At 41.4% G+C, this 22800-nt stretch overlaps 2 protein-coding genes across 3 annotated transcripts; one reads left to right on the plus strand and one right to left on the minus strand.

Moving 5' to 3' along the window:
- Positions 1 to 103: 103 nt before the first annotated feature.
- On the minus strand, positions 104 to 16364 carry rasal1a (RAS protein activator like 1a (GAP1 like)). 2 transcript variants are annotated; one of them, XM_085368011.1, is made up of 21 exons: positions 16261 to 16364; positions 15922 to 15978; positions 13038 to 13151; positions 12561 to 12682; positions 11345 to 11474; positions 10710 to 10791; positions 10417 to 10560; positions 10160 to 10251; positions 9415 to 9532; positions 9073 to 9226; positions 7717 to 7781; positions 5826 to 5938; positions 5025 to 5217; positions 4767 to 4904; positions 3303 to 3447; positions 2525 to 2697; positions 1544 to 1681; positions 1125 to 1260; positions 660 to 780; positions 415 to 494; positions 104 to 252 (listed from the first exon to the last, which is right to left on the minus strand). In XM_085368011.1, exons 1-21 carry the CDS (start codon positions 16323 to 16325, stop codon positions 104 to 106), a joined length of 2529 nt encoding a protein of 842 aa, XP_085224137.1. In that variant the 5' UTR covers positions 16326 to 16364. The 2 variants fall into 2 exon arrangements, with proteins under 2 accessions (XP_085224137.1, XP_085224136.1); XM_085368010.1 differs by lacking the exons at positions 11345 to 11474; positions 12561 to 12682; positions 13038 to 13151; positions 15922 to 15978; positions 16261 to 16364 and having other exon boundaries at positions 9433 to 9532; positions 10710 to 10851.
- A 473-nt stretch (positions 16365 to 16837) lies between these two features.
- On the plus strand, positions 16838 to 22243 carry dgcr6 (DiGeorge syndrome critical region gene 6). The gene is made up of 6 exons (XM_085368013.1): positions 16838 to 16901; positions 17069 to 17180; positions 17304 to 17464; positions 21305 to 21405; positions 21490 to 21630; positions 21745 to 22243. Exons 2-6 carry the CDS (start codon positions 17077 to 17079, stop codon positions 21820 to 21822), a joined length of 585 nt encoding a protein of 194 aa, XP_085224139.1. The 5' UTR covers positions 16838 to 16901; positions 17069 to 17076; the 3' UTR covers positions 21823 to 22243.
- Positions 22244 to 22800: the final 557 nt, after the last annotated feature.

The raw sequence follows: 22800 nt of genomic DNA on the forward strand, positions 1-22800 counted from the left end.
GGGTTAGCTGATTTTCACTTGTGTTGGTACAGGATGCTGCCCTTCCACTCCCCACCCCTAACCCGCCTTGATGCATTAAAGGCTCCCAGTCCACATGTGAACTCTAGGGATTCATAATAACACTGGTGACGTCCTCCTTTTCTCTGCGCTGGAAGGTAGCGTGAGCCTGCTCCAGGTCCTCTATCACCACCAACAGCCGAGCAGCGATGCCCTGACATGGCTTCATTTGCTGAACAGTGCATTCAGCACCATCTGTGACAGAGAAACGTGTAGATAAAAGGATGTTGTTTCTGTAGAATTACTTCCTGGAAATGTCATACCCACATAGAATATAAGGGGATAATAATAATGATAATACAACAATTAAAGCACTTGTACATGTAACTTGATAGAAAAGTTAAAGTTTAGTGTCACCTGGGTGAACGTCCACATTCGTCTTCTTTTCTTTATTGCACGCTGTCTCATCATCATCCGGCATCTCCAGATATTTGTTCCTGCAGTATCAGAATCATATCACATGATCACACAGTGAAAGTTAAACACTTGACTCATACTAATGTCAAGAAGCAGCACAGCAGTGCTTTACTGTATAGCAACATAGACCTCTAGTGTTCAGGAAAAGAAATGCATACAGGCCGAGGACATGCTCGGGCACCAACCTGAGTTTGTCTTTGCCCTGCAGAAGCTGCTTGTATATCGTCTGAGTCTCCACGTCTGGATCCAGCGGGTCACTCCAGTCACCAAGTGTCACAGCTGAGTGGGTTCTACTGCAGCCTGCAACTGAGACACAGCTTTTTTTATTCATCTCTGGCACTTTACAGTCTGAACTTCACCCCACTAAATGTAAAATATCATTTTAATAGATGTTTCTACTAGTTTGTATATAATAGTCAATGGAACAGCCTTAGTAACAATCAAACCTGTAGTGTTGGTGCTGAAAAGAATGTAAAATGTTTAATCCCACGTGCAAGGCGGTGAGTAAATAAAATTGATTTGGAGAGCGCATCAAAAACAGCCAGTCAAACCTTAGTAAAGTAGCAAAGGGGAGTTTGCAAGTTTCCTACAAATATTCTGGTGTCTTGGACATAAATCAGTACATCTGGAAGTAATAACAGCAGGATTACCAGCTCGGTCGGCCTGCAGGCAGCAGGTCCACTTGCCACTGCGATGAACCCCCGGGTGAAAAGAGGGCAGCATGCGCTCATTGTAGATGCTGACTTTCCTGATCGCAGACAGCCACTGGTTCAGCTCATTTACATTCTGTTTGGGAAAATTGAAATACGGTGAACCATGAAGTTTAATGTCGAACTGAAAAAAGAAAAATCTGCATTTTGAAGGCAATCAGCTGAAAAACCTACAGGGATAAAGCACATCATTGCGACAGAAAACAATATAGATATTTAGTGACTTTTTTCTAGGAGATTAATAAAACTTGTTAAAAATTCAAATCTGTGACTATAGAAAACTGTCAGGGTTTTGTGTTTAAAAAACTTTAAAAAAAACTCATGCACTGTCTAGGCAACTGGGTGGTGTACAAACGCACCTTGCACTGGATGTACGTGGTGTGCAGCTGTCCGTCGTTGTCCTGGGTGATGACCTGCATTACATTCTGCTGCTGAAAAGCATTTTCATCCACCCTCTCCACGGCGCACACACACTGAATAGGAATTGAAGAGCGCACCTGCAAACCACAGCCCCAATTAGAACAGGTATGCACATGATGGCAATGATGTATCATGCCTTGCCTCAGGCATACTACACAAAGGACTCAGTGAAATAAAGGTGACATCTGATCACTGAGCAAATTAATGAAGAGGTTTCTCATCCTGAAAAGCTACGAGGAACGGTACGGCGCAAGGAGGAAGTGAGGATGAGATCATCATGGCAGCAAAGGCTACTTTAAAGTGTAAATCAGCCACTTCCAATGGGAGCTCATCTCACTGAGACTGGAGTGCTCCAACATGGAGAAAAGGGGCCAGGACATTGTCTCCAGTGTGATTTGCGATGTTCGTATGAATATCCATAGCTTTCCATTAACCCTCGGCTTTATTCCAGTCACACAAAGCAGAGACTGACTCAAAGAGAGGCATTTAGTGACGAGGATGTTCTGCTCCCATCAACCGTCTCCCTCTCTCTGACAGTCTCTGGTTAGAAAATGAGAGGAAATCATTATCACGGGTTAGGCACTACATTGTAATATCAGTAATGATGTTCTCACGAGAAGATCAACACAAATACATGAAAGCAAAGAAGCAGATGACTAAAATGTTTTCTCTTTGTGCAACACGTGGTGATGAATGCCCTTCATTGGGCACAAATGGGCATATTGTACACGTATTTTTATCATTACTTTGATTGTTTTTGATTATTTGATCCATCAGTCGTAGCAAAACATGATTAAAAAGCAACACTTGACACAGTGGCTGGTTGCCAAAATGAGCAGTAATGTAAATACTCATATGTATTTCACACATGATATGCAGTATGTTGGTAGATTATAAAATTTTGCTGGCACAATACCCACCTGCCAGTCGGGAGTCTTGGCATAAGACAGCGTCTCACTCGTCAACCAGAAGTACCGTTTCTTAAATGCAAAGCGGGATAACAGTTGGGGTCCTTCTGCTTTGTGTTTGTGGAGAAACCCCTCTTTGACTGTGACTGAAGCCATGAACACAGCCCTCTGAGGCACTTCAGACGCTGCGCAGAGAAAGCAGAAGACGGACATAAAGGGAAAACTGTATGTTCACCCGGATAGACACAAGGTGGTGCTGTGTCAATAAACTATATAGATTCATTGCTTTAAACTGCACTCTGTTACAGATGGCTCCTCAGTCTTGTTCCATCACGCCATGAGGGATAGAGCTTCAAAGAGGAATAACAAGCATCTGCTTCTGTCCAACAAATTCACCTCAAGGGCATTAAATGTCAAACTGGCCTTTAGGAGAAAAAAGTGGGTGTGATGTGAAGACGGAGGTTGAAACACGATATGTCAGAGGGGGAAGATGTTTCACAACAACAGCCTCACTGACATATGACATTAAGGCAACAGCCAGGACAACAACAGCCCATGTGGCAGCTTCTCACTTCAGCTCCCTGCCAGCTCATTAACCATGTCATCTCTTTTCCAGACTTCCAACTAGTTATGAATATTTCACTGCAAGGCTACAGTATTGTTTCACCTATATCAGCTGGGAGCTACTACACTGGCAGGTGGCCTGTGGCTGATTAGCTCAACAGCATGGCCTCTGGACTTGGCTTTTGATTACACGTTGTAGTGATGTGTTTGGTGGTTACAGTCTTACCAGTGTCATGATCTATGTCAATTAACTTGTCCAGGAAGTCCTTGACAGAAGCCACACTGCGAAGGATGATGGGATGAAGAGGTGCCATCCACTGTTCTTTTCCGTGGCCCAGCTGAAGTCCCAAGTTCCCAACACTTTGTAGTGCCTGGCAACCACAGAGGCACGATATCAACTACAAACTCACATCTTCACCATATCAAATCTCCAGAAAATGACAGAAGTGAGGGAGTGACTGCATATCTAAAAGTCGAAGATCAAAAGGGTCCCTGGGGCCAAGCATGCTGCGAGGCCCTTTGTCCAGCCCACACCTGGCCTAGGGTGAGGAGGAAGTCCCCCTCTACATCTCTCTGATGCTTGGCTTTGAACCACAGACTGGTTGCAGCACACAGAGGTAAAAATAGCCCGTTCCCCGTCTCTGTAGAGGGCCCATGGCAACAGTTCTTCAGCACCATGGACAGCAACCACAGAAGCCACACGTGGGAGTGGAATGAGGTTTTACTGTTCTTCTAACATCTGGATCTAAGATCCCTGCTTTTAATGATATCAAGAAATATCGACTCAAATTCCAGTTATAACCTGCTAACATGCTCATCTGATCTATTTATGGTTAAAACGGAGCATAATGTGAGAGGGATGTTTTATGGCCATACTCTGTATAGTTGGTGAAAAAAACTTCTTTGAGATTTGCTGTCTGAGTAGAGTAGTTATGAATTTTAAACGGGTTCCTAACAACAGGTGATCTAGTGGCATTACTGCAGATTATTAGCACCTTTCAAATAATTAACATTTTTATTAGTGTCTAAAAAATGAATACAGCGTTAGTTCTGTGAGAACAGACTCAAACAATCCCAGCAGATCAGCTAATCTAAATTCTAGCTCACATCAGCTCAGCTGTTTCCCTTTCCGTACATCCTACCGGCAAATCTCATACTCTTTTCAAAATTCTTCAGTCTACCAACTCCTTCATTTGAAGCTAAAGATGCTACTTCCATGTCATCCTGTCCTCACTGATCCCTGCTCTGTTCCCTAAGGGCATCTTGCTGCTGCCCTCACTGTCTTTAGACTTTCCATGTGAACGTATGAAAGGATGGTGAGGTCTCAGACCACAGCAGAGACATATAAATATAAATGACTGGAGATGGAATATCAATCTTATTTTGCTGATTATGGCAGAACTTAAAATAAGGCACACGCAGACCTACAGTGTTACATAATTACCAAACAAAGTGAGAAAAGCAAACACCGTGTGTTTGTGTTACATCGTATTCCTGCTCCATGTTTTATTTGTTTTACATCCACAACATTAAAATCCATCTCCTCACACAGATGGCCTGTTGCATCACGCTCAAGGCTTCCAACACTTTACTGTTTATTTTGTGTTTTGTTTTGAGGAGTGCATAAGTCTGAACATGGATAAATGATTCACAGCAGAGTCTATGTGCATGTCTGTGTTCTGAATCATACCTTGGCTAGTAGTAACAGTGTTCTGCTTGTACGCGTGTCAGCATGCTGGTCTCTCAGCTGAAACAGCTTAGGTGTGAGGATTGCAGGAGCAAAAAAACGCAGGAAAAAGAATCCACTGATGGCCAGGTACTTCACATCCTGTAAAAATGAAGACGAGTCACTGAACGGTGACAGGCTGCCTCGGGATAAGCTGCGGGTGAAAGTAACCACAAATACACTGACACGCTTTCCTCTCTGTGTGTTTTGCTTCACACTAACCTCATTCTCAGGCTCGGTAAATTGCTCCTCCACTCTCTTGTGCAGCTGTTTGAAGGCCACTCTCATTACAGGAGGACACTGATCGACTGAGCTCACGATTGATTCGATGATGCTGGTCAAATAGCTCTGCAGCATCTCCACGCTGCTGTCCCGCACCTCTGCCTCTGACACTGCACCCTTGAATGAAATCCTTCTTCAGAGACAAAGAAAGATGCTGTAAACAAATGAATCCCTGAGATCTGCAGCGTAAACGCAATGCAAACAGGAGCTATCCAAGACAGGCTTTTATCTGTTCTGTAACACAGTTTATAAAAGGACTGATAACATTTCTGTTCTTCATTACCTCGTTACATATGAGACCATGTTACTACAGAGGAATCCAAACAATGACTGCCGTATTGACAATATCTAAACACATAAACTGAGATAATTTAAGGGGACGAGATAAGATAGTAGGTTAGAGCTACTGCATACATGGAGAACGTTAGATCCTGGATCTCCCCCCATGTCAGAGATAGATATCTCAGGGGGCTCATGGCAGTTGCCAAGCAACAGCCATTCCCATTTTACTTTTTTTTCATTTCCTCACATTCATGTCTTTCTCTCAGGGGTGAAGTGTAAAGGAAGTGGGCAGTCTCCTGTGGCAGCTTTTCCATTTTAACACATAATTTGCGAATAGCACGCCTGAGCGTACAACCCACAAATCCCCTCTTGTCAATTGTAGCAGTCCTACTCTATTACCAGGTCCGAGTATGACTATAGAATTGTGATCCAACAAGATATGTTTTAGGTCCGATTTACCTTGTGCGGTTCAGGTCGATCTTACATGGGTCAAGTTCAATGTACTTTTTCTCATCAAAGATGCGGTTGATGATGGGCTTCAACACCTCATGCAGATACAGCATGCCAACAGCCTGATAGCAAAACAATATCATATGTTGAAGACATCTGTTAAGGTCACTGTTATTCGTTTTGCTTTTCTTGATCTGTTCCCCTGCGTCTTTTGTGTGTCCCTCCCTGTCTGCTTCCTCAGTTTATCTGTTTGTTTTCCATGTCCCTCTTTCCGTTTATGGTTGTTTTGTTTTGAAGGTTATTTTCTCATGTGGTGTTGTTCCCTGGTATGTGTTTAGCTTGTGGTTGCGGTCAAACAGACAACAAATTCCCTCCGTTGATGACACTTTCCCTTGATAGGAAACATCCAGATCTCGACTGAAGTCCCGGGGTGACCGTGCGTTTGCTCTGGCTGCCCCGGTACTGTGGAATACCCTTCCTCTCGACCTCCGCGCATCTGATTCCATTGCACTGTTCAAATCACGATTAAAAACCCACTTATTCAATCTTGCCTTTCCCTCTAGTTAATATTTCTTTTATGATTTTATATCATGCACTTTTATGCTCATTTAAATTCTTGTTTGCTCTGTACCTGTTGCTTTCCTATGTATTAGTGACAGTTATCTGCTTGCATATTTAGTACTTGCTTTGGTCCTATTTCTATTATCCTCCTCCTATACTCTATTTTACTTGTTAAGCACCTTGGCATACCCTTGGTTTTTAAGTGTGCTTTATAAATAAAGTTTATTATTATTATTATTATCCAGAGGGTCAAGGAAAAACGCTAAGAAGAATTCACAAAAAGGAAAACAGGATTGTTGTCCACAGGGAATCTAACTTGCATAAGACTAGTTAAAAATGTGACAAGGTGACAATTTTATATTAACGGTGTATATATCCTTGTGAAAAATATCACTTGATTACCAAGAACAGCTTTCCAGCACACAGTGAAGTGTTTGTATCAAGAAATGCCACTCATCTCGTCCTGCTGTAGAATTAACCCTTTAATAGGGCTTTTTAGCACCTCTCATGTTAGATGAATTAATAAGACTAAATGCTAAGACCAAAAATGGGGACATACGCAATGCAAGCCTTCACTTCAATTAGTTAAATGCATATAAAAAACCTTATTTATAGAGCAATTTTCTAAAATTAGGTTTCAAAGCACTTCATACAATGAGTATCAGTGAAGTGATCGCATGTATGAAAAATTTAAACCGAGTAGCACATGATGTGTCAGTATGCTGATCATTTTCTTTGAATTGAGGGGCAGCATTATGTCTTTTCATTTCATAAGAGATGGTAAATGTGCATCCTTTTCTAAAGGTGGTAATAAGGGAAGCACTGAAGCAGCTTTCCTTAACATTTAAAGAATTTAACGACCTCCTATTATGACTCTAGACACTTCTGGGTCACTTCACTCAGTTGGGAAACTTCCTAAGCAAAATTGGCTCAGTCAGCTTGTCAAGCTAACCACCTCCTGTCCTGCATCTCTCCTTGCCTCTGTCTGTTTCTTGTCCTCTTTTGGATCATCTGTGTTTTTTTACTCCTTTTTGTAGCAATCTTGAAAATTGACACACTTTCTGTTGCACTTAATTTGGATTGATCCTGCCCTATATAGCAGCCTGTTATGTCGACATACTCATTGATACATTAAAGTTACCTTTGCATTTGTCATGCTACACATGCTACACATGCCTTTTTGTTCTTACACTTGACAGCTTGCCTTGTTTTATCTAAATCTGCATAATTCAGAGAGTAAATATCAGGCACATCATGCTTTCCCTCAGAGCAGGGACCAAAAAACTGCAGGAACTATAATAATAATAATAATAATAATTTTTTTTAAAACTTAGCTCACCTTCATGAACTGTTCCATGGCTTTGGAGGAAAGTGAGTTTGATCGAAATAAGGTGTTAGGATCAGCTATAAGAGCAGAAGGAAAAAAATAGTATTAGCAAAATATCTTACATATGAGCAAAATTAGTGGGCATAAAAAGATTTTCCTTAATCTGAATCAAGTGAAACAAAGCAACAGTTTTCAATTAAAGAATTAAAAAAGGGTAAGAAGCTCAACATCCACCACAACAATTTATTGCTCTTTTCCTGTCATCTATCTATTGTTGTACCTAAAAACACCTTTTATATGATGTATGACAGTGGGAATGGTGGGAAGGATCTTATTACTGCATCCAGTAGCTCCCAATCAATTTAATAAAGCATCACATAGACCCTCATCAGGCTCTTAATTATACTTGATGAAAAAGAAAAATTTAAGATTGAAACACTGCTTCCTTAGAGTGGAAGCTTTTCATATAGCCTGTGGAGCATTTGTTTGCTCCACCCTCATTTCACCTTTTTCTCTGGGCTCATTTATACATTTCTTAAGTATCTATGCTTTCTATTTAGTCTGGCACAAGTCTATCAGTCAAGAACAAATAGTCCAGAGTCACAAGTGAGGGCAGACCGACCTTGCCTCAATGTCATGTTAGTCATGCGGTGACACTAAAATATCCATAGTAACGGGACTGGGTTGCCAGGTAAATTATTTGGATGTAAGGAGAAGGGTGGGTTTTTCACTGCTGCCCAGCAGGTGTACTGTACGTTTTTGTGCCGTGTGCCTAACTTTAATGTCTGGGTGCTCACACAATGCATTCCTGATCAAGCAGTTACCATTTGGATCATGTGGAGTTGCTATGGAAACTTAGGCACTATGCTTATTAGCAGAAACTACACCAACAGAAACCAAAGACCAGAGCTCAGTGTGAATTATCATGGGGATATGGTGCGGAGGCAAAAACATGACTAATCCAGACCAGAGAACAGCCAAGGGAAGACTGTTGGGTGAGTAAATAATTGGCACTGGGGTAGTAAATATAGTGTTGGGAGGCTTTTACTGCCCACACACATACCATAGCTGCAGTGTTCAGAGACCTTAATGTCAATGCAGCAGCAGCAGCCCTCAGAGGGTCTCTGGAGAGTGGAGCAATAACAGCAAACTGGCACGTCCCAAAGTCTGACTAATATAAATACTGACTAACAGAGATAAACTTAGATCCTACACTGTATATTCAAAGTGCAGCCACAGTTATTACATGTAATTAAGAGCACAAATACACATAAATTCTGAGCAAATTTAGACACTTGCAAGATGGAGGACATGAAATCAAAACCTTTAAAAACGGTTTAAAGTTTGCACTTTTTCGCTTCGTCTTACTGGTGTGGTTGACCTCCCGGGTGTTAAGGTAGTCCAGGAAGGGCACCACCAGTCCTTGTCCCAGGTAGATTTTCACCAAAGTCATTGCCACGTCCTGTCTGCTCTCAACTGTGGTGACCTCCTCCAGCATAGTCAGAGCGCTGCTATCCTCCACCTGTTCAGAAGAAGAGAACTCGGGTCACGGGTCAAGAATTTTGGCGCAACTGGGAAGCCGGACAGATGAAGCAGATGAGGTCTAACTGCAGATGGAAGAAGTAATGCATACAGCAGTCCCTTGACATGGCGAGTGACTGAGTGGTCAACAAATTAATATCAGCATTGAAGAGGAGCTGTCATGCTGACCTCTGTAGGGGAGATTACCGACTCAACCAGAAGGTCGATGAGAGGCTGATAGTACATGGATGGCAAGATCTGATCCTCCACCAGACGCACCTTGAGACGGAGTGCTCCCAGCTTGCCACTAAAAACAAAGGAAAGTATCACAGCACAGATTTTCAGCTAACACAATAATAGTCTGACAATAGTCTTTGTTAGACATTTGCATAAACTCTTTTTTTGTTTTTGTTTTTGTTAAAGGAGTCAGCGGTTGATTGGAAAATGCAGTTTAGATAAGAAATAAAGCTTATAGTACACTCGTAAAAACAACCGCTAAATCATCCTGCCCCTGGCAAGGACATTTTCTAAACACATGGCTCACCGTGTTTGGGGGAAAATGACGCACCGCTTGGTCACAGTCCTCTCTAAATCAACAGTGGACTAGAGTGCAAAAACTCCTTACAAGAGTGAGTCATTTCCTAATGAACCTGAGAAATTCCCTTTACTTTACAGTTCACTCAGCCCTCCGCTCGCTCTAAAATTATCTCGGGGTGCAGATGCCATCAACGCACTGGCTATACATCCGTGATTGTGCTTTTAAGTGCTCGAAAGAGAGCCGGGAGGAAAATAAAAGCTTCTCTTGGGAACATTTAAGAAAAGATGTGATGATTGCTACGACAATTTTAGTCTTGATGGTTTCCGAAAGGAAATGCCTCTCTCTAAAGATGCATAGTTACCACATTGTACAAAGAAGCACACCCATAATCCTCACCCAGCATCAACCTCATTGTTTCCCAAGGGCAGTAAACGAAACCAGCCCTCTAACTGAGGTGTCTTGTGCAAACAAGCAAAAGGGATTTCCACCTGTGGAAAAGACACAGAAAGCAAGCACACAATATCAACAAGAAGAGGTAAAAGCCTTTATTTTATAGCAAGGAACACTGTACTCAATTATAAAACCTTTTGTAAGCTACTCATGACCTGAATTTTAATACATATGAAAAATGATTAGAATTATGGGAACCTCACCTTTCCCAGAAAGTCATTCTTGCCCACCATGTCCCAGTCCCAGACCTGTACAGTAACAGTCCCCTCCTCCTCACGCAGCTCCTCTGGATCCAGCTCCAGCTCTAACGTCTCACCCCAGTGAGGAAAACGGGTCTTCTTGATTATCTAAAAATCCAGCATTAAGAAATTGAAAGAAATCAAAAGATCAGCCTAATCTTTAACATTTAACCTTTAAATGACAAACAGTAAGGCAACCATCAATCAGACTTCAGTGCAACCAACATAACCCACTCATGCATGCAGACAGAGCTCACCGAGGTCTCTGCACTATGGTTGTTGAAAATAACTCTTGTGAAGGGATCAGAGGTTCCAGAAATGTCTCTTGGAGCCAAGTCTCTGCGGGTATCACCACACCAAAGGACAAGAGAAATCATTAATCCGCCAAAATGCTCCGCTAACTCTTATTATCTGTTCTGCAAGTTAAATTAGTGTGCTTTAGCGAGGAAAGAAAGCTGAATCTCTACTTCTTACTCAACCTTTTTCTTTCAAACTCAATTCACACTCATCAGAGCACATTTGAATAACACAGTGTCAAGTCCTGATTGACAAGCTCATTGGTGCCCCGCCTGAGAAGGAAAGATTGTAGCCTGGGACACACAGATGGGGCAGTGAGCGGTGTGACAGTGGCGGTGTGACTCAGAAGGGAGTGTGGAGGCCTGCGGGGTGATGGTGATAAGAGTTCAGCTCAAAAAACACTGATATACTGCCAGAGCTCAAATACAAGGAGCTCAGCTACACAAACGTGACCACGTTTGAAGTGATAATACGGTGGCTCTATCACAAACTCACATGGCAGATTCTGAAATGTTCGAGCCACTATTGTCCGTGGCCGTTTTTAAGTGAAATCGCCTTCCTGGCATTTTCTCTGCAGCGCAGCATTTCATTTTACCTGGCTTCAATGACTTGACACCGCAGACTGATCTTCTCCGTATCTTTAAGCAGCTCCAGACCCAGATGGATCTCTCCTTGAACTTCTTCATCAGGGTCAACCTTTGTGAGATTTAGCCAGCAGTCTAGCCCTGGCCGTAAAGCACAAAAAGAGATTAATCTCTAAACCATTAAACACTGAGAGGAGCTGAGAGATTAGAACTTTGAGAGTCATATTGAAAATAAATAATATTAATTTTCCAATTAGCTGTAAAATATCCATTGATGAACTGGCAAATAATTCCTGGACTAATGTACTTTGAATATTATGAGTATTTTTCAGGATCGAACTAACAGTTTGAAGACCTTATTTTTAACTTTAGGAAGATACAGTTGTTTATTTTTGTTCTTTCTGACAACTAACTGGTCATTATTCTGTTTGATTAAGTACACAAATAAAACTAATTAGTGCAAAAACATCTACAGTTTGTACAACTGCAAGGCAGGAACAGTAAAAAATAAAAAATAAAAAATAAATACCACACAGTCGATGATTGCCTGGACAACATGCACACTGTGTGATGCTGTTAAGATTCTACTTTTGTCTTTCAGAAAATGAAAGAAAAGGTACAATATCAAGGCCGGGCTGTGAGAGAAATCCTGTGAGGGAGTAAAATGACTCAGTACCACAATGCGGCAGTGAATCACATGACTGAGGCCGATGCCAGGTGGCCTTCGGAGGAGAATCATCAATATGCAGCAAACATACCCTTTTAAACTCTTCAAGTAATCTAATAACGCTACGACACAAAGACACACGATTTGTCAGCCCCATATGTCTGGCTGAAAGTGCGTTCATTCCAAAACTGACCTACCTACTTTTAATCCGGGAATGTTTCTTAAACCTGTGCGCCACTTTTCAGTGAATACTCAGGTAATTTTCATTAGAAGCAATTCTCAGTTTCAGAAATTTGTGTCTCCATTTTCTGATTTTCTATTAAATCCCAGTTTTAAATTATTAGCAAACACAGCATTCTCTGCTTTATCTAGTTTTTACATATTGTCCCAAATTTCTGGAAGCCCTGTAAATATTGTGAGTGATGTGCATAAATGAATTTAAAGGTTTGAGAGAAGCTAAGAAACATTCCCACCCTTAAAAAAAAAAAAAAAAAAAAAAAGCATGTCTCCTCAATCACTTGGACTTTTGAATCCATCACAGGATTCTTTGTGTGTTTAACCTCTGAGCTCTGGCCATGCAGTCATCCAGTTATAGACTACTGCTGAATGTTTAGCCATGCCTTTAGCTTGAGCTCCAATGGCTTCTTTGGTCAGCGTAATCTTTCCAATAACATCATCGTGCCTGTAGAAAGGGATACAAAAGAGAGAGAGAGACTTTGAGACAGAAGCTACTGAAAATCAGATCAAAGTTTTTGAGTTTTCGAGTGAAATGATTAGCGCTGGCCATCATGTGAAGAGGAGAAAAAAAAACAACCTTTAATCACTCAATCTGGGCGACCATCTGCCTGATGATGTTTGTTTATTCAAAGCTTAGAGTTCTTTCCCAAAACATTAAAAAGCTTTGCATGAGTTTCCACACAAATATATCAACTCATGGCAAGTTAAGCAAACACAGAGGACTACAAATACACGACCAGGGTCCAGCAGTTAAGAGTAAATATGGAATAGTTTTGAAAGTGCTTTGGTTGCGGGATTACCCAATTGTGTCCTCATCCATAACGTGAAAAGAGAGCGAATGAAACCCCATTGGGAGATGCAACGTGTATTCTTCACCCCAGAAAGGATTAAGGTTCTTCCACACTGTGGCCGTCCTGAAAAGAGAAGTTTACCATGCTTACTATCAGCAGCCCTGGAGCAGACACATATCACATTAACGTGCGCAAAAACAGAAACGTGCAAGATTCTTTCTTTGTTTCCATTTATATAGATGTTAATTTTGTGATATGCACTAAATATAAATATTAAAATGGGAGAATCGTCCTCTCCTCAAACTATTCTTTTTTTTTTTTTTTTGCCTGTCCCGTTTGGCTGATTTGCCATCAGAATTATTGTCTAAAGGCAAAGAAAGATGCCCAACGGATTTACTTTACCAAATTGACCATCCCAGCCTTGCCATAATGGTCCATTTGATTCACCTTTTATTGTTTATTTTATTTTCACTTGCTGAATACGGGACAGACTTGACTGGGGGAAAGAAGGGGAGAAAGAAAGAGGGAAAGAGAAACAGCTGAGAAGAGGGACGGGGGAGAAGGGCAAAAAACAAAAACCAACAGAATGGGCAGAAAAAAAAAGAAAAAAAAGAAAAAGAAAATGCATATATCGATCACCTGGATCACCTGTTGAGAAAGAAAAAAGAAAACAAGCAGAAGAGAACAAGAGTAATAGAATAAACAACATCACAATGATATATGGGAATATGACAGTAAATACTAAATATTAAACATTATTGTGCAGCACATAAGATCAACAGAACACAGTGTGCTTTGAGGTAGGAGCCAAAAAGGGTGTAGTTTGTGGGTGTGATCACCCGTGTGTACACCTGTGAGCATGGACGCGCTTGTTTTTTTTAAAAGGTTCCTTCATGTAATGATCTGCTAGAGGGTGTGGGGGGGCCACAGCCCCGTCCTCCAGGGCATGAAGCAGGTATGGAGGAGATCAAGACTTCAGACATCCAGAGGCCCCCAGAACACAAGAGACCAAGGAAGACCAACAGAGGGGCAGCCGCGCCACTGTCCCAGAAAGAGCTGAGGAGAGTCCCAGATGAGGGCTCACTCAGCAGCCGCGGAGCAGAAGCCAGGGGGAGTTGCAGTGACGCACCCGTGAGCTCCGCCGGCAGCCAGCTGCGCCTGAGTGACCGAGCCCCAGGCCGAGAGGCCGGGGGCACCCCACCTCCGAAGTGGCCCGAGCGAGCCCCAGGCTCCAGGCCCCGATAAGCGGCCGCCAAGGAGTGAGCCGGTGTGTACCTGGACGCCCATCCCCAGACACAAAGAACCACCAGCGCACCGATGTCTGAGGGAGTCCGCCACTGGCAGGGGAAGTGGTGGTGGGGGGAGATAGGCCTCCAAACCTTGGAGGGCCTGAGATGTCCCCAGAGAGGTGGCGTCTGATACCCAACCTGACATATAGACACAGACATACAGGCACACACAGATACAAACATCCATTCCCACCCTCATGCTCTCATATGCACTTACTCCACACTCAACCAACGTGGAGACAGACATAAAGAGACGCTGTACACACGATCACACTCCCCAAGCATACTCTACGAACCGGGTCTAGGTACCCTTGCCCCTGGAGGGGGGAACTGCACCCAGACCCAGGTGGTGTTACCCTTTTCCCTGCGGTGGGGAGAGGCAGACCGCCCCGACTCCGCAGCAGCAGGGAGGCCCCACACTCCAGACCGCAGTCGGACGGTCAACTCCTCCTCCTCAAACTATTCTCAACTTAGTGATGTACAGTTATTGTTAAAGTGTCAGGTGTGATAAAAAAAAAAAAAGGTTAGAAAATCCAGCTGTTTCAAAATGATAGCAAGCTATAAGATTCTTGGATTTTTGAAAAGGTCATCTAAGGATTCTATTGAAGCCAAAACTAAAACTCTAAAAATCTAAATTTGTGTGTTTATTCTTATCACTAGTTATGTTTTTGAATCCTGATTTTTGTAATTTTGCAATTAGGCAAGATTTTGCAGGATGTGCTTTGAAATGAATGTCCTTTGATCTACTTGTTTTTTAAAGGCATTTCTGGGGAAAAGTTTGATATTTTTTAATAAAAACAAGCAAATTGCTAGCTTTTTGAGAAATACTTTTGAATCAAAACCATTCATACATCATCCTGCCAAAATGGCCTAACCCTTCATTATTACCACCAACTTTTCTCTAGTGTACCAAAATCTAGCAGCTGCATCATTTATGAACATTACACTCAGAGGACTCAGTTGGCCAGTAACACTACAAGTGCAACATAATTAGTGTGAGCATCTTCAGTGAATCATTGTGCTGTTTTTTCCCTCACCACCCCAGATGGAACAATACCCACTAAATTTCACCCCGTGTTCTTGTGAAAGTCCACAGCAAAGCAGTTTCTCTAAAGAAATTTGCTTTGCAAAGCAAACAATCCTGCAGTTTACTACAGCTGCTTTCTAAAACTACCATCTTCTGTCTGAACAGCTTGGAGGTTGAAATCATGTGCATGTCTTCACCCAATCTGAAACCACCTCTGAAATGGTGTATTCTGCTCTGAGCTCCCAGCATTCACCTGGCTTACACCGGGTGCTCACTGCAATAATTGATGCACCCTCTCCATGGTTACCTGTGGGTGTTTTAAAGGCCAGACCAGTATCAGGTTCTCTGTGATGGAAGGACCACGCTGTGGGTACCACAGCACTGATCACACGCACTCCACCCTGGTTTACATGTGCACAGTAGCGGGAGCACAGCCAGAAACTAATGTAAATATATGAAGTGTGATGACTCAGATCGCAGCATATAGATAAGAACATCATCCAGCTGCAGGTCTGGATAAAACACAGTTAATTTACGTTTATCGTGCACATCTTAATAAAATTAAGAGAGAACTCACCTGGCCACAACTTCATTGTCAACTTTTACAATGCAGTATGGATCACTGGTTCCGGAGCTTAACGTGACAAAGAAAAAAATTACAGAATGAGACAAAGCATGGCCAGTTTACCTGGGGGTAAGCTTAATTTAATCTTCCCTCGTCTTTAATTATACTCAGGTCAATTTGACTATCTCTACTCTAATTCAATTAGCTAATTTACAGGAAAGAGCGCACCAGAAATGGCTATATGACATTTTTTTTCTTATTTGACAAATAGCTAAGAAACAATGCAGAGGCTGTGTATATTTTAGTAGATAAGACCTGAGCACAGAAGCATGCCATTCAGAAATTACTTACACGTCTTTGGCCGGGAGGTTTCTGCCCTCGACAATTCGAAAATAAAGAGATGTGTTTTTGGCCATGTTAATCGTATGAACCACTAATCCAGTTTCTCCTGTGCTCCCATACGCGCTGTTATAAACAGTGCTCTTCCCCTCCGCAAGAGAGTTTTCTTCGTTTCATGACACCTTCAGCTCGTGACGGCGCACTGCCCACCAAGCAGCGCGCGACACAGGCGCGCCTCGCGTCCAGCCAGCTGAGGTTAAACGTCACGGGTCACGGCGTGTGCACCCCAGCTGGGTATTTAAGCTCTTATTTTACATTAGGTGTTCAATATGAATAAACGTAATTGAAAGAATTGCATTTAAAAAATAATCTTCATATGGGACATAGCGTATAGTCTTTAACTGACATCATTGTATTTATGTACTCAGTCATGTTAATTTGTCATGGTCTGAAATGTAATATCATATCTGATAAGTAGCCTATAAGAAGCGTCTCTTTTTTTTATACAAAGCGCCACCTAGCGTGCATATTTAACTATTTCATGCGCAATTATAGACAGGCATCTCGAAAGTCGCCAATAGGGGTCCTAGTTAGCTTGGTTAGAAGTCTTAACAGCTCAAAACTAGTCTGTTTCGTTTTCTTAAAGTGACTTAGTAAGTTTAGCACGCTTTTGTGCACACACGAAGCTCATTAGATACAAAATAGCCTCCTGTATATAAGTTATATTATTTACTTCTAGAAAAAATGTAAATATAGAAGCGTAATTTGTCGATGTTGTTACTGTTAGCTAACTGAGTCCGTGCTGCTCTCATCTTTCCAGATGAAGAGATGGACGGTTATCCCGGTGTCACTGGGGGGGATTCTACACAACAACAAGAAAGACATTACTACCTGTTATCTGAACTGCAAACACTGGTCAAAGGCTTGCCGAGGTATCGTTACTTCCTCCACCGGCTTTAGAATATTGCTGTGATATGAAGGGGCACCTTTTTTAAAGCTGTGTAACTGATCTCTAGATGATTTATTTCTTGTTTTGCTTTTTCCTCCGTGGTTAGCTCCTTTCAGCAGCGCCTGTCTTACAACACGCTGAGTGACCTTGCTCTAGCCCTTATAGACGGGACGGTATATGAGATTGTCCAGGGCCTGCTGGATATACAGCATCTGACAGAGAAGAATCTCTACAATCAGAGACAGAAGCTGCACTGTGAACACCAAGGTTTGTGGACTGCTGAACAGGAAACGCACAGGACACGTCCCCTGTTCCAGCTTAGCTGGTTTTCATCTTGTCTGATGATGTTTGACAACTTTTCAACCACATTCCACAGAAAACGACTCCTGCGTAGTCCAGAGATGTTATCATAAAATACCATATACCTATAAAATGCAACACTGTTGTAAAAAGGACACATAACTAATGCTGTAGCAAATTAATCTATTTATACTACAGGCCTCTATACTATGAAGCAGGATTTTGTCTTATTCTGGTTACTTAAGTGTTTTTTTGTGTTGGTTGCAAACATCTTTTCAACATTGTTATTCTATAAACATTAATGTGTCCTAAAATAGAGCACCAATTTGTACTTAGAGAGCTTATATCAAATTTATGCAGACTAAGCCTAAATTCTCTTTTTATATTTATTCTTTTCTCTTAGACCATGTCTTTTAAATATTAATTTAATGAAGAACTTAATTATAATCCATCAGAGTTGTTACATTGATAATTCTGTTAACTCACACAGTGTGCATTTTTGCCTGCTTTCTTTCTTGGCTAAAATAGACTAAACATCTTTAATATGACTGCTCTTTTCCAGCTCTTTTTCAGTTTACTCCTATAATCCTATATTACTTTACAGTGCATTTCCCCATACTGCTGTGTTGCTTTCAGTCTGAATTGTGTGTTTAACCTGGTCATAGTTTTACAATTAGTCATTCTGTCGCCAGTACACTTATCAATTCGTGTGATCAGTCAGATGGCACCAACTTTCATGTTAATGCACAGAGCAAATAATGCATTAGTGAGTTGATAACAACATTCACGACTGATTATCTTGATTGCCAGTGTTAGGGTAAGAGCAGCCAGAGAACAGAAAGATACCCTGGGTATGTTGAACTCACTTCATAGTACAGAAAAACTATGACAGAAGTTAAAAATGACAAAACATTTAAAACCAATATTAGTATTTGTGGGATTATTACCCTTAATTTTAGAAAATATATGTATATAAAAAATTTATATATTAAACATAAAGTCAAAGATAAAGAGGGGTTCGAACTCAGATTAGAGCCACTACTCCTTCAGATTGAAAAGAGCCAGTTAATGTGGTTCGGCCTCCTGGGTGAGGTGTTCCTGGCATGTCCTACTGGGAGGAGGCCCCATGCAGACCCAGGACATTCTGGAGTCTCAGCTGGCAAGGGAACACTTTGGTGTTCCTTTGGAAAAGCTGTAGGAGGTGGCCAGGGAGAGGGAGGTCTGGGCTTCGCTGCTTAGGCTGTTGCCTCCTATCGATGGATGGATGGATATTTTTATACACATACCACTTGATAAATTCAAACACACTATTAATGAGGTATTCCACCAAACATTAAACACATGCAAGACAGCACCTCTGTAAACTCACAAACTGTGGGTTTGTGGGTTCACAAAAAACTCACTAAGCATACAAACTAGCATAAATATAGTGATGGTTTGATGAAGTCCTGTGTGGAATCTTTCAGTTGCTTCACCAAAGGGCAAATGACACTAAGCCCTGTTCAAAAGCTCAAGTGCTGACATCTGCTGGTCATTCAATGTACAGCAGCCCTGCTGTGATAATACATGTGGGCTACATAACAGTCGATATATAAATGTAATGATGTATCAATGCAAAATACCTACATGAGGTCCTGTGTGTGCGTATGTATGTGTAGAGAGAGAGAGAGAATACCTCTAACTAACCATGCTCTCTGAGATTAATGTAAGATGTATGTTATTATTGGGAGATATGATATCGCCTTTTTCCCTAATGTGCTTACAATCTCCTTGCAAGTTTGTGATGATCCTCAGAATCACCCCAGATCCAGTTCACGCAAAAAAAAAATTAAAAAAATTCCTGCGTCTTTTCAACAGCTTGAATCACATAATGAGACACTCGCGTCACATCAGAGAAATGGGCCCTCGTTTATCTTTGGTCATGTGATATTCTGAAGAGTGGTACAGGCCTTGACATGGGCTTCATTTGGACACACCTCCTTAGTCGACACAGGCCTCCAGGCTTCAGTTTCAGACATACCAGCCCTACAGAAATGAGAAAAGGTTGAGAAAAAATGATCCTATAAGTGTTGTATTTGTAATAGGGCTGCCATGATTAGTCGACTAGTAACGATTACGTCGACTATTAAAATCGTCGACAACTAATTTAATAGTCGACTCGTCGTTTGAAGCTTTGTAAGATCCCAAACGACGCAGGAATAAGTAGAAGTATTTAAGAGTGTAATAACGGACTGAAGCAGAAGATGGCAGCACTGCATGTACAAGGATGCCAGCTGCCGTTAAACCTCGAAGAAGAAGAAGCTGTGTCCCAGAATTTGTAGCGCGGCCCTGCTCAGTTGTCAACAATGGCGGCAGCTAGTTAGTTTTTATGTTACTCATATTATTTTTTCTGGGTCACAAAATAAACGTTTATGTATTTTCAGGCGAGAATGTTACCAAATATCTGTTCAGTTTATCAAGACACCACATATTTTCAAAAGTGCTCCGACGTGGGTAACAGACGTCTCACCAGCTCGATAGCAAGCCGGGGTTCAAGGCTCACTAGAGCCGGTGAGAACACCGGACTCCCGGCAAATCGTTTTCAAACCCACTGCTGTCTTTCGCTACTCAGGTTAAACATGTAATATAAGTCACTTAGATAACTTAAAAATGTTACTGTTTGGTATTTTTAGTATTTTATTTATTCCTGAGTAAATCGGTTTGGCTGAGATTAAATTTATAGTTTTTACACAGCTGAATAAACGTCAAGCAGACAACTGATTATCAGAAGTGTGAGATGCGCGAGAATATACTCCGGTGTCCTGTTATATTTTAGATAGCAATGAGCAACGGCTGAGTTTATTAAACTCCACCGAAACAATCTGCAAATGTCATTAAAATTTAATAAACTATCATCTTGTCTTTATTTTTAGTTAGCACATATCTTAAACACTTAAAGCTGTAAGCTAATGATAGTTATATAAGAGCAGATGCATGCTGGTGCAATAAGATGTAGGTTTTACGTCCAATAGATGCATGGTCTGATTAGTCGACTAATCGCAAAAATAATCGGTGACTAGTCGACTATCAAAATAATCGTTTGTGGCAGCCCTAATTTGTAAAGAACTCTTGCTACAGATGTCCAACACTGAGTGAATGACACGCACCAAACCATGGCCATAGGCGAGGCTTATGTTACTTATGAAAACACAAAGCATCTATCAGGTGAAAATATGTAGGCTAGTTCATACAAATTGGAATAATTTATTTCCATGAGGTCGACTGCACTTGTGATGCAGCTCAATTTTAGGTCTGTTTTAAGGGATCAGCAGGTCGTCATCTGAAGATAATGACGTGGATTTGGCATGAACTGTTCATGTCAACCCTTGCCTCATACGTCTTTCCTCATGTTGTACATTTTCCATTGTTATACCTCTGACCTGTCTTCCCCATGTGATGTTGTAATGTATGAATGGTCGGAAGGGTAAGATGGCACTGGCAAAGGTCGGCAGCCTTAACCCAACAAATTTTCCACTCGTGGGACTAATAAAGGTTATCTTATCTTATCTTATGACCTATGCTGCTATTACACAATGACAAAACTGCAGACAGTGACTTCAGGAACATAGAGAGGGAAATATATAAAGAGTTGTCACCTGTTCACAGGAACACCATTTAAACTGGAACGCCCGCCATTCCTGTTGTCTGGTATTTGTTGATTAACATCACTAACTTCCCCTGAAATTCACCGGTGCGGCAGGTATTACAGTTGCTTCTTGGGAAAGGAAACCTTAATCTGTTGATTAACTGGTTCTCTTTTGTGTGCAGCACTCAAACAAGACCTTGCACGAAAACACAAAGATGCCCTGCAGTCATGTAAGTCTCACAACCTTGTGCTGCTCAAGGCAAACCAACAAGCCGAGCTAGAGGTAAGCACTGAAATTCTAACATCTCTGCTTACTGAATGGTATTGCTCTATGCTTTTAGTTTACAGCTTTGTGTTGTTGTATCAGGCTCTGGACGTTCGTGTGCGAGAGGAACAAAAAATGATGGATAAGAAGATCGTAGCAGAAATGGATCAAAAAGTGATAGACCAGCAAAACACGCTCGAGAAAGCAGGAGTCCCTGGGTTTTACATCACTACTAATCCTCAGGTTAGTTAGCTAATGACTAAAATGTATACTGAGCCCTCAAATACAGGTGGAGCTGTACTTTGTGACAGAGCAGAAGGCTGACACTAGCTGCTCTTCAAACTCTGTGTGTTTCAGGAGCTGACAATGCAGATGAACCTACTTGAATTGATGCTTAAGCTTCAACAGAAGGAGTCTCAATCTGGACTTCTATGAGGAGGATGATAGAGCAACCTATTTGTGCCAAACAAAACTGAGAAAAATTGGTCACAATCCAGTAACCGTGATCTGCCCCTGGGGTCGGCGAACATACAACACTCCTGTCTTCTAAGAAGTGGCAATTTCAGACGCATGCTCCGAGTGCTCTAATCATCAGTGTCATGTGGAAAAAAGCTGCTTTCGAAGTATTGAAGTGAGACGTTGCAAGACACAGTGAAGCGGTAGCAGGCTGTCATAGCTTAAATATCACAGCCTGTAAGAAATTAAGAAGGTGTTTTGTTATTAATCATTTAAACGGGTTTACCAGCCCTGACATGGGGACACGAGAGCCCCCCGAGACGCATTAATTCAACACTTGAAGTCAAAGGAGAAGTTTTGCTGATTTATGCGGACAGAGAAGTAACTCTGAGCAACAACGTATTGCTTTCTGTCAAGAAAATTAGTTATTTGATGTTTCTTTATGATATTTATTTAAAATGCGTAAATAGAAACACGCTTTGAAGTGTTGTCAGTTTGACTGTTCTGTTTTTTTAAGCAACTTTATTTGAGCATTACTGTAATAGTTCCTACACTGTCATGTGTTTTTGTGGCTGTTCTGTTTGTTTCAATTATTTTGTATTATTGGAGAAATATATTCATGGTTATTATAACTGAATACATGAATAACGTAATCCATGAATAAATAAAAGTGCAGCCTAGCAGAATTAATGATTGCCTTAAGTTGTTTTTTTTTTATTGTTATTTTTTTGTTAGTTTTGTTTTTTGTCCTAAGGTCTAACATCAACTATCATCCATCATGTTATGATGCTGTATCAAGGTTTCATTTTAATGTTAACTACACACTCAGTATGCGACCATGGTAACAAACTGTATACAGGCAACAACAACAAAAAATGCCTACACAAACAAAAAATGATACACACATTTTGAGAGGAGCTCAAAAGGAAAAAAAGATACCAGAATAGGGACGATACC

This window comes from Diplotaxodon limnothrissa, linkage group LG12 (genome assembly GCF_057381915.1).
Source record: "Diplotaxodon limnothrissa isolate DT_005_m linkage group LG12, D_limnothrissa_male_GT1.1, whole genome shotgun sequence".
Taxonomy (NCBI): Eukaryota; Metazoa; Chordata; class Actinopteri; order Cichliformes; family Cichlidae; genus Diplotaxodon; species Diplotaxodon limnothrissa.